The sequence below is a fragment of the Branchiostoma lanceolatum genome, chromosome 6, assembly GCF_035083965.1.
Source record: "Branchiostoma lanceolatum isolate klBraLanc5 chromosome 6, klBraLanc5.hap2, whole genome shotgun sequence".
Classification (NCBI taxonomy): Eukaryota; Metazoa; Chordata; class Leptocardii; order Amphioxiformes; family Branchiostomatidae; genus Branchiostoma; species Branchiostoma lanceolatum.
The window spans coordinates 19,422,040-19,437,998 of NC_089727.1; the positions used below are offsets into that span (position 1 = coordinate 19,422,040).

Here is a 15,959-nt window from a genome sequence, read left to right on the forward strand (position 1 = left end):
ATAATGTGCAAAACGTAAATTATGGTAATGTGGCTGGCCATGTATAGCAGAAAATGCTAAGTTTTCTATATTTCAATCGTACATCAAGACTGACTGTTCGTTGCCATATAAATTAGAAAAGGAAAAAGTATGACCATATGTAATATTTATATGTAGAACTAACTGGACCACTGGTTATCAATCGAATATAGTGAATAGAAAGGTGACATATGTAATAGATAGGACCCGGGAACTGTGTAACTTAGTGGTTTTAGCACTGCTCCGCCTACCCGAGGAGTTTGTTGGCTCCCGAGGGCGAAGCCCGAGGAATGCCAACAAACTCCCGAGGGTGGGCGGAGCGTGCTAAAACCACTAAGTCACACAGTTCCCGAGTCCTATCTATTTTAGAACCCGGCTGTCTTTCCGAAGCATATATAACACAAATATATACATCAAACGTTTTTGTTATTAGATCTAGCAAAATGCCAAAGGAAGGAAGTTTAAAAGTAGAACACAAGACCATGACAAATCTTCTGACAGCTCTGACCCTGGTGGGACCAGTGTATGTGTTACTGCATGATTATAAGAAAACATTTGTAACCTGCTCCTGTCATTCAAACTGGCGCCAAAGAAGTTGTCCAGGACAGGCCCTGGTGGGATATCATTTGACAATTTTATCCAATCAGCTTGCTGGAATGTTACCTCTGGAACTTTTGGCGGGCTTTTTGTGCTCTCTCCCGCTCATTTGGCAGACAGGAGCTCTTGTAGCCAAGATGGCCTCCTTCGAAATGTTTGGAGATCAGTTCCTAGAGTCTATCGGAGTCAATATCGACGACTTTCCAACTCAGCCAGATCCGGATCCATTCAAAGTGGTGAAGCCGGAACCTGCAATTGTTGCAGAAGAGATCAGTGATGACATCTTGGACTTGCTTGGCGTAGCAAGTGAAGTGTTTTCTCAACCAGACCCATTTTAGCCGGCCACACCAGCAGATGTCAAGCCACCGGAGCAGCTTCTGACTCTGCACCAGTCCCCTCCTTCCGCCGCAGGCCGCTTTGCCAAACCCATCACTACAGCAAAGATGGAAGAGATGAAGAAGAAACGTATACCAAAGAAGACGCAGCAGTCAACAAGGTACGGTGTATCTGTATGGAGGGACTGGGCTCTCAACCGAAACCAGTGTAGCACCCTGAACAACGTAGAAGTAGGGGACAAGTTCTTCATCGTTCCAGTACAGCTTAGCAGGTCAATCACAGCAGAAGAAATGGACTTCTGGTTAGCAAGGTTTGTTTGGGAAATCAGAAAGCAAGACGGGACACCATACCCTCCAAATACTCTGTATGTGATTGTCACAGCATTGCTGCGACATTTCAGAGAGGAGCTAGGATGCCATGATATGAATTTCCTTGATAAAAAAGACTCGAGGTTTGCGGAATTCCGCAAAGCCCTTGACGCAAGAATGAAGGAGCTAGCTGCCGCCGGGGTGGGGGCGGAGAGGCGGCAAGCCGACCCCCTCACTCAAGAAGATGAAGACAAGTTGTGGACGACAGGAACCATTTCTACCAACACATCAATGGGTCTCTCTTACTGTGTGTTCTACTACAACTGCAAGGTCTTCGGACTGAGAGGAATGGATGAGCATAGAAGGCTACAGATAGAACAGTATAAGTTTGGAACTGATGTCAGTGGAAAGTACTTGCTGTACACAGGACGGATCTGTAAGAATGTACAAGGTGGCCTGAACCATCGGCAGGTGGATGTGAAAAGGATCAAGCAGCATGCTGACAACACCAACGAGCGGTGCGTGGTCAACCTTTTTGAAACGTACATCAACTCCCTTCCACACCAACAAGGGAGCTTCTACAGGAGGCCAATGGTCAAATCCACCGTGCCAAAGTTCACCCTACAACCGGTCGGCAAGAATACCCTGTCCACCTACATCAAAACAATGTGTGCCAAGGCAGGCGTTCTGACGGCTGGCAGGAACCTCACCAACCACAGTGGCAAGGTAACCTGCGCCACGCAGATGTGGGCTGCCGGGTTTGACGAGCAAACAATCATGGCCAGGACGGGGCACCGGAGTAACGCCGTCCGTGCCTACAAGCGCCCGTCATCAGAGCTGCTCAAAGACGTCAGCAACCAACTGCAGCCGCCCCAGCCATCGCCTTACAATCATCCTACTGCACCTGCAGAAACAACTACCAGTGACGTGCTTGCTACACCCTCTATGAAGCCCACAGTATCACCGCCACGAAGAGGAAATACCAACATCGCCATCGGAAGCCGACTCTCAATCAGCCACCCTAATGGACTGAACATTGTATTGGACTTGTAACTGTAAGTTTCCAAAATTCCAATACTTCCGTGTTGTATAGCGCTATGGCAAGCATTTGTTTGATGCTACATGTGGTGCAAGTATCATGAAACTTGTATGTAGTTAAAGTATGTTCTCCAAAGATATCTAACCTATGTTTAGCGTTTCCGATAATATCTAACAAGTTTTTCTGTTGTTTTTTAAATATGTTTATTTGCTTATTTTGCTATGAGTTAGTATACTGTTGTGACAAGCATTTGTTTGATGCTACATGTGGTGCAAGCAGCGTTCCCGCCAGCCCAGGTTAAGAGTGCGTCCACCAAAATATAATATGGGGGGGGGGAGCGCCGAAGGCGCGACCCGACCGCCGAAGGCGGTCGCAATTTAGGGGGGTCCGGGGGGATTCTCCCCCGGGAAATTTTGGATCTTCAAGCCTTCAGAAACGCAATCTCCCGCATTTTGAGAGACAAATCATGCGATTGAGAGTGGTTGTCAGTGGTCCCTTTTACCGCCGCCATTGTCATTATCGGTGGCAGTGCTAACGAGAACGACCCAAAAATGTGCTTTTCAAAACGCAGGAAATCGGTAGATTATGTTGTCACCCGTTGTTGTTTACTTCTAACACATTGTTTTACTTCTATATTCGTGTTTTGAGGTACGTGGATACCGACCAAGTTTGATAATGAGCATGGAAAATACTATTTAAGTCTTTGATTAGTTTGATGAAACCGGCTATCAGTTTTCATTTTATGTTCGATCGTTTGTTCTCGACCGGAGAGTTCGTTTTTATGTCACTAACACCGGTAGTTCTCGTGAACGTTACTAACAGGAAAAGGTAAGTAAACATGATCTTACAAGTAATTTTCACAAGCAGGCCGTAGTTTATTATAAAAAAACATAACGTTCGTAACGTTACCGAGTACGAGACTAGTTGATTATAGAATCCATTTGTCGGTCAAAGAAGCATAAATTACCGTCACAAAAGTGAACATGACATCCAGGCCGGTTCAATGTTGGGTCGATCCTAGAAAATCAATGATCATCCAGTGGCAAAATCGTAGCTGCAAGGCAAACAGTCCTACAGGAGACAGCCATGGAAAAGAAAGTTGTGTCTCTACAGAAAAGCCGTGCGTGCTTCGGCTCCCAGTGACGACTCTCCATGCTTTCTTCATCCTGTATGTACCATTCTTTTTTTCCTAGATGTACGTAAAACTATGCTCATACTCGTGCAGTCATACTGCGAGCCAGAGATCAGGTCTTTGCGTCAATTTTCCAATAGCAAATTGAACGAAATCGCGACACAACTTTTGACAAGATGGCTGCACTGAGGTGTGTTCACCGCATCCAAACGTAAAAGAGGGAAATCACGATCACATTGTAAGTTGATAAACACAATGACATTTCTCTATATAAAATCGAAGGATTACAAGAAGTTGGGTGTGATTTTAGTGAATTGTATTAGTTTCTGGGACATACATAATTTTTTTCATGTATCGATGTGCTTGCCGTGTGCTTTGTTACGTTGTGATGCTATCATCCTTCAGGCGTTTCATGATCATGTTTGGCGCGAACCTTTCGCCTGAGCTCGTCCCAGTTCATGATCAAGATATAAACGGCTTGTAAAATACTAATAGAGCCGCAAATATCTGTATGACTGTCATTAAAAAAGTACAATGAGGGCAACAACACGATATTTAGAGGCGCTCCTTGTTCGAGTGAATCTTGTGTACTGGCCCCGCGGCCGTAGGACCGTCGGCACTTCACTGAACTTCTGATCTTAGAGCTTACGGGGGCGTGTCTCACTGGGGCCAGGGCCGCCCGGCGTGAGTTTGATGTTTTTAAGGCGTGCGGTGCTCCGCCCCTGGCCCTGGACTGCTAACAATGCGTAACAGAGAGCCCTGGAAGTACATCGTAGGCTTCTTTCTTACTAAATGAGCGGTTGTTCTAAGATTCTAGTTCCACTTGTGACAGAAATTAGCCTCCCTTCAAAATTTTGTTTGGACGCACTCAGCCCAGCTGAGTGCGTCTTTTCCAAAAAAAGTGCGTCCAAAGACGCACTGAGGTATGCCTGGCGGGAACGCTGGGTGCAAGTACCAAGAAACTTATAGTTTAAGTCTGTTCTCCAAAAATATCTATCCCATGTTTAGAGTTTATTATCTTCGCCGAGTACTTGTACTCGGAGAAGATTATGTTTTCGGTTGAAAAATCTGTTAGGTGGGTCTGTATGTATGTCAGGAGCATAACTCAAGAAAGCTTCAATGAATCTTTATGATTTTTAGTAGGTGTGTAGTGGTTGTGCAAAGGAAGGTCAAGTTCGAAAATGGTTTACCTTGCGTTATTTAACAGTACTGCAGCAGACTTTTAACTTTTTTGTGTTTCTATGTAGGCAAAAAAAGTGACGGAAACGTTGATGGATCTTCATGATTTTTTGTAGGTGTGTAGATGTTGTAGAAATGGATCTCAAGTTCAAAAATGGTTCCCCTGGCATTTTCCGTCGGTACTGCAGCAGGCTTTGTGTGGATGTGTATTTGTATGTCGCCAGCATAACTCGAGAAGCTATTGATGGATCTGTATGATATTCAGTGGATGGGTAGGGTTTACAGACAGGAAGGTCAAGTTCGATAATGGGCCTTCTAGCGGGTACCTAAGGTACTGCAGCGGAGCTTCAAAATTTAGGGGCATATTTTCTGAAAGTGCTATGGTCATGATTTTTGTGTGGTAGATACTTCATGCCACAGGAAGTAAGTTCTGTAAATTTGGGCCCCCTAGCGGTTTGTTAAGAACTGCAGTGGGTGTTTTTGTTTTGACATTCGGACATGAATAACTTGAGAAGGGGTTGACAGATCGTCGTGAAGTTTGGTATGTAGAGAGCTGAGATGGTACTTTACATAATCAATGACTAATTATGCAAATCAGTAGCTAATTTGCATAATTAGTAAGGAAAGTTTGTTAACCCGCTGTATTTCATATGACAGTGTCAGGTCATGTAAGCAGATGGCCTTGCATAAACGTACATGTAGGTCAGATAAATAAACAAATGGGACACCCATTATTCTCCAAGCAGAGGTGTGGGTCCAGCTGGTTTTTAACGTGTTTACCAAAAAACACGTCAAAAAACAGCCAGACCCACTCCTCTGCTTGGAGAGTACACTGCACCAAAACTGCACCACTGCTAGCTAGAAAAGTCACATGTACTATGCCTTTCAAAATGTGTATGATATGGAATAAAGATTGATTGTATTTATACATTGACTGTACAATTTCATCATCACTTTCAACTTACAACACTGCAATATCGAACATACTCATATTTTTTGATGACCAGTTATAACATGTAACATATATATCAGCACGCTAGACACATACACTAGTCCTGTACCATCAAATGATTTTTTAACCTTATCTAGACTGGACTCATTCGCCCCATCATAACTTCTAAATGGTATGGTGCATGATCAAATTTACAGGGGATGATAAGCATGTAAAAACGAATAACTATCCATAATAAGCCTTGATTATTTGGCGAAGATAATGTGTTCGTGGAACTCTAGTTTTGCTATGAGTTTGTTGAAAGCTGAGATTTGTGGATCGTTTAGAACAGGAAACAATCAATAGGCGGCAGTTTAACTGGAAGTGGTACAGCATTTGTTTACCACCAATTTCTTTCAGTTTATTTGCTATGAGTTTGTTGAAAGTTCAGGTTTGTTGACTGTTTTAGAACTAGAAACATGAGAAATTTGTTGTTGTTACAAGTTGAATAAACACTGGAACACTGACGAGGCTGTCTGTGACTAATCCTTTATATTCCCATGTGAAAGGTGGGCGTCTGATTGACTCTGTGTAAGTCTGATTGACAGGTTGGTTAGTGCATGGGCGTCTCTGTGATAGTTTGATTGACAGGTTAGTTAGTACACCCCTGGCACTTGGGGGACCCTACTATGTGGATTTAGTCACAAGAAATCCCTGCTCCTGATTGGCTGAGGGAAGACGGCCGGGTTCTAAAAGATCAATGTTTAAATCTTAATATCATTGTCATTGATGAACGTTAAGTGTAATGCATAATTTTGAGAGTATATTTGCAATCATAAGCTGTTGCATCATTTTCCCATCAGATGTATTTATATTTGAATTTTGCTTAGCCTTGACAAATTGGGAGTACAAAAGGGGGGGTTGGGGTGTTGGCTGTAAAGGAGTAAAGGAGTGAAAACCCTGCGGTAACCCTACAAGACGCCACAGATAGAGAAGCTGTGTAAAGTTCAGTCTACTCCCCAAAACATGCCAATTATTCCAATAAGAATTAATTCTATCAATGACAGCTCATGTATTGAAAATAAAGATCACTTGTTGAATTTTGGACAATAACGAATACATTTTCTAAGTGTGTTTTTCTCTCTATGAGGTACACGACAATAGGTAAAGAAGCAAACATGTGGAAAAGATAGCGATATTTTTCTCCATATCTATACATGATGCTGAGAAAAAGGTTAACCTGACCTTTTGATGAAAATCCGTACAAGTCTATGTAGTGAGTTCGATTAGTCTGCTTTTTAAGACGCACATACGCATTGTTACCTACGTCATTAGCCGTAGTGCTTAGCTTTGATGGGTTGCATCGTCAACGTCTCAATAATTATCATGACACTCCCTAAAACACTGTCACAATGTATTTGTGTCATCTCAGTTACTGAAAACAAGAATGATACGAAGAAAAGTTATAACAATCATACAGTCGACTACTAGACCTCGCATAAGATGAAGGTCTTTTGAATCTTTCTTTGTACAAAGACCGGGTTACCCGAGCAGATGTAATCCATGAAACCCCTCTCACACTGTAGCGCCCAGACAATCATTGTGGGCGGAAAAAAAGAGAAAGAAACAAGTAGCGCCGATATGAACGTCTGGAAACTCACATTTGAGTAAACAAACTGGTGGCGAGAAGACGGCTGCCTGCGATGGACTGAACCGACATCTACGAGGATGTCGACTCCCCGTTGAGAATTTCGGCCGCCAGCAGGCCAGCTGACTAATTAATTAGACCAATCAGTAAGCATTTGATAACAGTACTAAGAATCACGTCGTTGTTTTTGCATAGCGTTAATACCGCCAGTGTTTAACTTGATTGGTTCTCGTAGTACTTAACTGTGATGGGGTGACAACATCAGCGTCAATAATCATCTTCACACTCCAAAAACACTGCCATAGTTTTCATACTGCCTTCTGTTACAGCTGTAAGGAGGTGGGATGGAGGAGGATTATTTAAATCTTAAAGGCCCTTTCCAAGATGATTTCCTTTTCCTTTTCTTTGCACAAGTGTCATTAGAAGTTTTCTGATGTAGCCCATGTAGTCTCCTAACGGATCTTTTCCAAGATGAAGCTCTTTGCATCCTTCTTTGTACAAAGACCTCAGCTGATGTGATCGATTTAGTCTTCTGGTAACTTAGCAACCAGACAGTTATTGTGGGCGTGAAGCATAGACAGAAACAAGGTGGAGGCGGAGGGGGTTGAATTAACTCCTACAAGCCTCATTCCAAGATAAGATGATGATCCTTTCTTTGCGCAAGAGCCATTTGAAGTTTACTGATGTAGTCCTTGTAGTCTCCTAACTGATCTCTTCCAGGAAGAAGTTCTTTGCATCCTTCTCTGTACAAAGACCGGTTTCTCTAAGCTGATGTTATCAATTTAATCTTCTGGTAACTTAGCAACCAGACAATTATTGTGGGCGTAAAACAGAGAAACAAGTAGCGCTGATATGAACGTCTAGAAACTCACATTCGGGTAAACAAACTGGTGGCGAGATGACGGCTGCCTGCAATGGACGAAACTGTATACGAGGATGGTGACTTCCCGTCGTGGATTTCAGCAGCCAGCCAACCAGCTGACCTAAACCCCGCTACGGTGGACGAAACCGACATCTACGAAGATGTCGACGCCCCGTCGGAAATTTCGGCAGCCAGCAGGCCAGCTGACCTTAACCCTGCAACGGGAACCTCAGATGAACCAGGTAAGGTACTTTAATTTGCAGTTCCGAATGTTCCTGAAGCGACGATTATTTGATGAAAGAACAGAAGGAGGGGACTATTCAATATTTCCTGGCCCCGGCAACCATTTATTCACGTTTTCCCCTTTGTGTTTCTCTGGTCGTACTAGTATTCACAAGAGTCTCTGTGTAGTTGGATCTAACGATAAGTATACAACCACTGATCCTGGATCTGTCTCTCCAGATACCACTGGCTGCATTCCTAGAAGCTGTAGGAGAAGCCCTGGTCTGCCAAAAATCTTCACTAGCGCCATGATGAAGGCATCTGTTGTGGTGACCATTGTTATGTTCTGCTGTATGTTGGGCGCCATTTTCTTTCTAGGTGAGTGTTCTACAATCTGTTTGAAAAAAATTGTAGAATATAATAAACGAGAAAACAAAGTTGTTGATTTCTTTCCCTACATTACATGCTGAATCTGTGTATTTTTACAGCGGTGAGGGTGTCGGACCTCCATCTTTCATTCAGTGAACTTGACCAAAAGACAACGAATGGTCTCTCAGATCTGGAGCTATCAGCCAGCAAGCAAAAAAACCAAAAGGTGACTGATGATCTCTCAGATCTAAAGCTGGTAGTCAGCAAGCAAAACCAGAAGACAACTGATGGTCTCTCAGATCTAAAGTGGTCAGTCCTCGACTGGTTTCAACAGGTAATTGGCAACTATGCGTTTCTAGACTGTAGCTTTAAAACATGAATGGAAGTCGGGAAGCTACTTAACCTTTAGAATTTCACTGTGTTATATTAGGTTCCCAGACAACAGACGACATAATACGCTTTTTTTGGTAATTGAGTATATGATATTCAAATTAAATGGAACAGATACTAGTCATCAAAACATACCGCTTCCATCCATTGTATTAAACATAATTGAACATTGAGGTTCTGTATTCACAGACTTGGAGAAAAACAGCAAATTTGTCAGGAAGGCTTGAAGAAAATGAGAAAGCTCTACAAAACATTGTAGCCGACGTTGCCCAGCTGACCAAATCCCGTTTGGAGAAAGAGAAAGAGAAAGAGAAGGAGACCATGCAACACACGGAAGGTAAAATGAAAAATACATAATCTTGTACAATTTTTGAGTCTAAATCCAAGCACTTAAAACATTGAATATCCGCCTTGTTAAAAAAATGAATTGAAATGTAATCATAGAGACCAAAACAGAAATGTAAGACTTCAAATTGCGAGATTACAGTCAGAAAGGCAGCCAAGTCGCTTTATTCAAAATAACATTTTAGAAATGACGAGATTCTCTATTTTCAGTGACCTGTCCCGGCGGTTACCAGAAGTACCGTAAAGTTTGCTACAAAGCCTTTGACACCATGAAGACGTTCAACGAATCGGCCAAGACCTGTCTGGCTGACGGGGGAACCCTCGCCATGCCCCGAGACTCCGGTATCAACGCCTTCCTTATCGCCTTGAAGAATGGAGTGAAGATGAATGGAGACTTCTGGTTCGGCTTAGATGATCAGCGAGAAGAAGGGGAGTGGGAATGGGTGGACGGCACCGCACTGGGGACCGGCTACAACGCGTGGTCGCCAGGTGGTAATGATGGCAGAGACTTTGAACAGGACTGTGCCATGTACTGGGGGATCCAGTGGTTTGGTTGGAATTGTGTTGCGGAAGATCGTTTCATCTGTCAGGTCATACCGACAGGTTAGTCTTATAAGTTTATATCAGGCATCTTTTGTATCCCTTGTCCTGCTGAAGTTTCTTTACGCATTTTTTTCAATTATTTGATTTCCGAGTAATCAGGTCATTTTCCTTTGACTTTTTCTGGCCTGTGGGGGGATATGTGCGTTTTGCTGCGATGTGATGCGTTCAGCTAAAATATACCTCCAATCCGTATATATACAGGACCCACATACAGCCACTCTCTTTATAGAGACCCTGTATATAGGCTTTCCACAGGACAAGAGTTTCAATACGTGCAATTATGTTATTAATAAACTGTTGAGAAACCCTGACTCAGGAAACCCTACATCAATATCTAGTAGAAAATTATGCGTAATTTTATTTGCAAACTAACCTTCATCTCATCAAAAAGATATATCTTATTCTTTGATTTCATTGGATGAAAGATGAACAGAAACTTACCGGAAAGCATAAGGATATGTGGAAAAATCAAAAATGTTTTTATTTGTTTTCTTCCTTTAGATTCTCCTGGCAAGTAGCTGTGAATGACGAAACATGGACAGCAGCACAGACTTCAGGCATCAAATTAGGACTTGGTAATCTGGGTGTGGAGATTACTTAATAGCTGACCAAAAGTAGCGTGCTGTGTGATTTTTGATTTAGTGACGTCCGTTTCTTACAATGTTGTCACTATAAGATTCAGTTAATCTTCAGTACAGTATTTTTAAATGACTGTAGGCTTAGTAAGAAAAACACTGTTAAATTGATGTTCATTTAAGCATCAAAAAGTATGATTTGTAACACTCAAACAATGTAAAAATATTGAAAGACAAACAAGCTAATGTGCAAAGCGTAGCTTATGAAATGTGGTTTGCCATGTGGAACAATTTTATTTTGATCGTATATCAAGACAGCCCTAACTGTTCGTTAAAATAACATTAGAGAAGGAAAAAGTATGACACTTTTCTCTTTGATTTATATGGTTATTGAATAAAAATGCTTACCATATATAACATTTATATGTAGAACTGACTGGACCTCTGGTTATCAATGGAATATAGTAAATAGAAAGGGGACATATAAGATCAATGTTTAAATCCTAATGTCATTTCCATTAACAAACGTTAACTGAAATGCATAGTTTTGAGAGTATGTTTGCAATTATAACTCGGCTGGTGCATCTTTTCCCCATCAGATGTATTTATATAAGAATTTTGCTTAGCCTTGACAAATGGGGAGTACAAGAGGGGAGTTTGGGCGTGGGGGGTGTCATAAAAATTTGAGACTGTAAAGAAGTGAAGGACTGAAAACCCTGCGGTTACCCCACACGACGCTACAGATAGAGAAGCTGTACAAAGTGTAGTCTACCCCGAAAAACATGACAATTATTCCCAACAAGAAATAATTCTTTCAATGACAGCTCATATATTGAAAATAAACATGGCTTGTTGAATTTTCCATAAAGAATACATCTAAAGATATTTTCTCTCTAATGATAAAACAAATAAAGAAGTAAACGTGTTAACGTGTGGATGGGGATAGCAATATTGTTCTCAATCTCAATAATTCTATATACGTTATTGAGTAAAAGATAGATATGACCTTTGATAAAAGTCCGTACAAGTGTATGTAGTGAGTTTGATTAGTCTGCGCGCTAAGACAGTGGCACGTGCATACGCATTGTTTCATGCGTTAATACACGTGGTGCTTAACTTTTATTGTTGACATCGTCAGCGTCTCAATAACCATCATGACACTCCCCAATACACTGTCATAATTTACCTATATGTGTCATGTGAGTTTCTGTAAAAAAAAAACAATAATAATGCGAAAAGAAGTTATTAAAATCATAACAGTCCCCTACTAGATCTCTTATAAGATGAAGGTCTTTTGCATCTTTCTTTGTCCAAAGACCGGGATACCCGATCAGATGTAATCCATGAAAACCCTCTCACACTGTATCGCCCAGACAATTATTGTGGGCGGAAAAAAAAGAAAGAAACAAGTAGCGCCGATATGAACGTCTGGAAACTCACAGTTGGGTAAACAAACTGGTGGCGAGAAGACGGCTGCCTACGATGGACTAAACCGACGTCTACGAGGATGTGGACTCCCCGTTTAGAACTTCGGCCGCCAGCAGGCCAGCTGACCAAGACCAATCAGTCTGCATTTGACAACAGTACTAAGAATCACGTCGTTGTTTTTGCATAGCGTTAATACCGCCAGTGTTAAACTTGATTGGTTCTCGTAGTACTTAACTGTGATAGGGTGACAACATCAGCGTCAATAATCATTTTGACACTCCCAAAACACTGTCATAGTTTTCATACTGCCTTCTGTTACAGCTGTAAGGAGGTGGGGTGGAGGAGGATCATTTAAATCTTAAAAGCCCCTTTCCAAGATGATTTCCTTTTCCTTTTCTTTGCACAAGTGTCATTGGAAGTTTTCTGATGTAGCCCATGTAGTCTCCTAACGGATTTCTCTCAAGATAAAGTTCTTTGCATCCTCCTTCTTTGTACAAAGACCTCAGCTGATGTGATTGATTTAGTCTTCTGGTAACTTAGCAACCAGACAATCATTGTGGGCGTGAAGGATAGAAAGAAACAAGGTGGAGGCAGAGGGGGTTGAATCAACCCCTACAAGCCCAATTCCAAGATAAGATGATGTTCTTTTCTTTGCGCAAGTGCCATTTGAAGTTTTCTGATGTAGCCCTTGTATTCTCCCAACTGATCTCTTCCAGGATGAAGGTCTTTGCATCCTTCTTTGTACAAAGACCGGGCTCTCTAAGCTGATGTGGTCATCGATTTAATCTTCTGGTAACTAAGCAACCAGACAATTATTGTGGGCGGAAATGAAAGAAAGAAAACATAGAGCTGATATGAACGTCTAGAAACTCATATTCGGGTGAACAAGCTGGTAGCGAGAAGACGGCTGCCTGCGATGGACGAAACTGTATACGAGGATGGCGACTTTCCGTCGTGGAGTTCGGCAGCCAGCCAACCAGCTGACCTAAACCCCGCTACGGGAACCTCGGACGTACCAGGTAAAGTACTTTGCAGTTCTGAACGTTCCAAAAGCGACTACCATTCGGGAAAAGAACAGAAAAATAAGGACTACATAATATCTCCTGGTCCCGGCAACCATTTATTCACGTTTTCACGTTTGTGTTTTTTTCGGTCGTATCAGTATTTGCGACGGACGAAACCGACATCTACGAGGATGTCGACCCCCCGTCGGGAATTTCGGCAGCCAGCAGGCCAGCTGACCTAGACCCTGCAACGGGAACCTCAGATGAATCTGGTAAGGTACTTTACGGTTCCGAATGTTCAAGCCGCTAGTTTTATTTGATAAAGGAACAGAAGGATGGGGCTGCACAATATTTTCTGGCCCCGGCAACCATCTATTCACGTTTTCACCTTTGCGTTTATCTGGTCGTATTCACTCTCTGTGTACTTGAAGATAACGATAGGTATTCAACCACTGATCCTGGATCTATCTCTCCAGATACCACTGGCTGCATTCCTGGAAGCTGTGGGAGAAGCCCTGGTCTGCCAAAAATCTTCACTAGCACCATAATGAAGGTATCTGTTGTGATGACCATTGTTATGTTCTGCTGTATGTTGGGCGCCATTTACTTTCTGGGTGAGTGTTGTAATCTGTTTGAAAATAACTGGTAAAATATAATAAACGAGAAAACAAAGTTGTTGATTTCTTTCCCTACATTACATGCTGAATCTGTGTATTTTTACAGCGGTGAGGGTGTCGGACCTCCATCTTTCATTCAGTGAACTTGACCAAAAGACAACGAATGGTCTCTCAGAACTGAAGCTATCAGCCAGCAAGCAAAACAACCAGAAGGTGACTGATGATCTCTCAGATCTAAAGCTGTCAGTCAGCAAGCAAAACCAGGAGACAACTGATGATCTCTCAGATCTAAAGCTGTCAGTCCTCGACTGGTTTCAACAGGTAATAGGCAGATATGCGTCTCTAGACAATAGCTTCAGAACATGAATGAAAGTCGGAAAACTACTTACATATCAACCTTTGAACTTTCACTCTGTTACTTTAGATTCTCAGACATCAGACGACATTATGAACGTTTTGATAGCGCGACTATATGATACTCAATGTAAGTTTAGAACAAATTTTAGTCAACAAAACATGCCGCTTTCATCAATTTTGTTAAAAATTAGTTAACATTAAGGTTCTTTATTCACAGACTTGGAGAAAAACAGCGGACGTGTCAGGAAGGCTTGAGGAAAATAAGAAAGCTCTAAGCAACATTGCTACTGACGTTGCCCAGCAGATCCACTCCCGTCTGGAGATAGAGAAAGAGAAAGAGAAAGAGAAGGAGGAGAAAGAGAAGGATACAATGCAACGCACGGAAGGTAAAATGAAGAATACATACTATTGTACAACTTTAAAAAAAGTCTAGGTCTAAATCGAAGCACTTAAAACATTGAATATCCGCCTTGTTCAAAAAATGAATGGAAAAGTAGTCATGGAGACAGAAACAGAAATATAAGCCTTCAAATTGCGAGATTACAGTTAGAAATGAAGCCAAGTCGCTTTATTCAAAATAACATTTTAGAAATGACGAGATTCTCCATTTTCAGTGACCTGTCCTGGTGATTACCAGAAGTATCGTGAAGTCTGCTACAAAGCCTTTGACACCTGGAAGACGTTCAACGAATCGGCCAAGACCTGTCGGGCTGACGGGGGAACCCTCGCCATGCCCCGAGACGCCGGTATCAACGGCTTCCTCATCACCCTGAAGAATGGCGTGAAGATGAATGGAGACTTCTGGTTCGGCTTACATGATCAGCGAGAAGAAGGGGAGTGGGAATGGATAGACGGCACCGCTCTGGAGACCAGCTACAACGCGTGGTCGCCAGGTGGTAATGATGGCAGAGACTTTGAACTAGGACTGCGCCATGTACTTTGGGATCGAGTGGTTTGGGTGGAACTGTGTTGCGGAAGATCGTTTCATCTGTCAGGTCATACCGACAGGTTAGTCTTATAAGTTTATATCAGGCATCTTATCTAACCCTTGTCCTGCTGACGTTTTTCACGCTACGTATTTCATTCATTTGATTTCCGAGTAATCAGTCACGTTTCCCGTCGGCTGAACAGACAAATCACATAACCCCTATCCTGACCCTAATGATTCCTCCCCTGTTGCCTTTTGACCCTTCGTTCTTACCCCCTGAAAACTCATTCGTGGCTCTTCCTTCCATCGGTACGGTCACATTCCCGCCCAACCCTCTCCATGTCTTATCCCAGAACAGCTGGAGCCTGAGTACGTTATCATGTTACCTATGCTTAGTTCCTTTTGTCTCGACCTGAGTGTTGACACATTCAACTCCCCTGTACAAGGTGGTTTTAAGTACACCTGATAAATTCTCACTTGTTTATCACTCCGATAGTTTCTTAGACTGTAACTCAGATTTGTTACTCATCCAGTGCTTATGTTCTTGTTTTCGTTACTGTTCCGGCAATGACTTTATTCAGCCTCGATTATGATGATAGGCTGCCTTATCGTGATTGGTCGTTGAGGATTTACTTACGAGTCAGGATGCGTTAGACATCCACCGGTCAGAGCCTCGGTTTAACCGACCAGCCCGGCATTGGCTAAATACGTTTAACAGACCAAGGTAAAACGGTCGCCACCTCGCAGCATGATTTCTAAGTAAACAAGGGGACCCTGTATTATGATCATGTATAAGAATGAATATGGTATGGAAACAACGTGTGTAATACGAGAGTTGTTCTGTTTTTGATTCGAGGAGCCAATAAATGCCCGACCGTACTGAGTGACGGTGAGCTCACTACCCTAATTGTGTGTATGTTGTCTGTGAAATAGACGGGAAACTTAGTTCTCTTCGGAGCTTGCGGAGAAGAGAAGGTCATTTTCCATTGACTTTTTCTTCGCTGCGAGGGGATCGGTGCGTTTTGCTGCGGTATGATGCGTTCAGTTGAAAAATACCCCCAACCCGTACAT

At 42.5% G+C, this 15,959-nt stretch overlaps 3 protein-coding genes across 3 annotated transcripts; all 3 read left to right on the forward strand.

Moving 5' to 3' along the window:
- Positions 1-752: 752 nt before the first annotated feature.
- LOC136437558 (zinc finger MYM-type protein 3-like) lies at positions 753-2,312 on the forward strand. The gene is made up of 2 exons (XM_066432174.1): positions 753-917; positions 954-2,312. The coding sequence occupies exons 1-2, from the start codon at positions 753-755 to the stop codon at positions 2,310-2,312; spliced, it is 1,524 nt and encodes a 507-aa protein (XP_066288271.1).
- Positions 2,313-8,102: 5,790 nt separating this feature from the next.
- Positions 8,103-10,497, forward strand: LOC136437559 (C-type lectin domain family 4 member M-like). Its single transcript, XM_066432175.1, has 5 exons — positions 8,103-8,292; positions 8,761-8,975; positions 9,221-9,368; positions 9,587-9,979; positions 10,481-10,497. Exons 1-5 carry the CDS (start codon positions 8,103-8,105, stop codon positions 10,495-10,497), a joined length of 963 nt encoding a protein of 320 aa, XP_066288272.1.
- A 2,401-nt stretch (positions 10,498-12,898) lies between these two features.
- LOC136437560 (CD209 antigen-like) lies at positions 12,899-14,981 on the forward strand. The gene is made up of 5 exons (XM_066432176.1): positions 12,899-13,001; positions 13,145-13,258; positions 13,710-13,924; positions 14,178-14,346; positions 14,575-14,981. The coding sequence occupies exons 1-5, from the start codon at positions 12,899-12,901 to the stop codon at positions 14,979-14,981; spliced, it is 1,008 nt and encodes a 335-aa protein (XP_066288273.1).
- The last annotated feature ends 978 nt before the right edge of the window (positions 14,982-15,959 follow it).

Bases quoted from the DNA above. Each gene is read 5' to 3' on its own strand.
- LOC136437560 (XM_066432176.1), top strand. From the start codon at position 12,899: ATGGACGAAACTGTATACGAGGATGGCGACTTTCCGTCGTGGAGTTCG. The intron at 13,002-13,144 runs GTAAAGTACTTT...CGGTCGTATCAG, and splicing joins GGGAACCTCGGACGTACCAG to TATTTGCGACGGACGAAACC. The intron at 13,259-13,709 runs GTAAGGTACTTT...GTATTTTTACAG, and splicing joins GGGAACCTCAGATGAATCTG to CGGTGAGGGTGTCGGACCTC.
- LOC136437559 (XM_066432175.1), top strand. From the start codon at position 8,103: ATGGACGAAACTGTATACGAGGATGGTGACTTCCCGTCGTGGATTTCA. The intron at 8,293-8,760 runs GTAAGGTACTTT...GTATTTTTACAG, and splicing joins GGGAACCTCAGATGAACCAG to CGGTGAGGGTGTCGGACCTC. The intron at 9,369-9,586 runs GTAAAATGAAAA...CTCTATTTTCAG, and splicing joins GACCATGCAACACACGGAAG to TGACCTGTCCCGGCGGTTAC.
- LOC136437558 (XM_066432174.1), top strand. From the start codon at position 753: ATGGCCTCCTTCGAAATGTTTGGAGATCAGTTCCTAGAGTCTATCGGA. The intron at 918-953 runs GCAAGTGAAGTG...GACCCATTTTAG, and splicing joins TCTTGGACTTGCTTGGCGTA to CCGGCCACACCAGCAGATGT.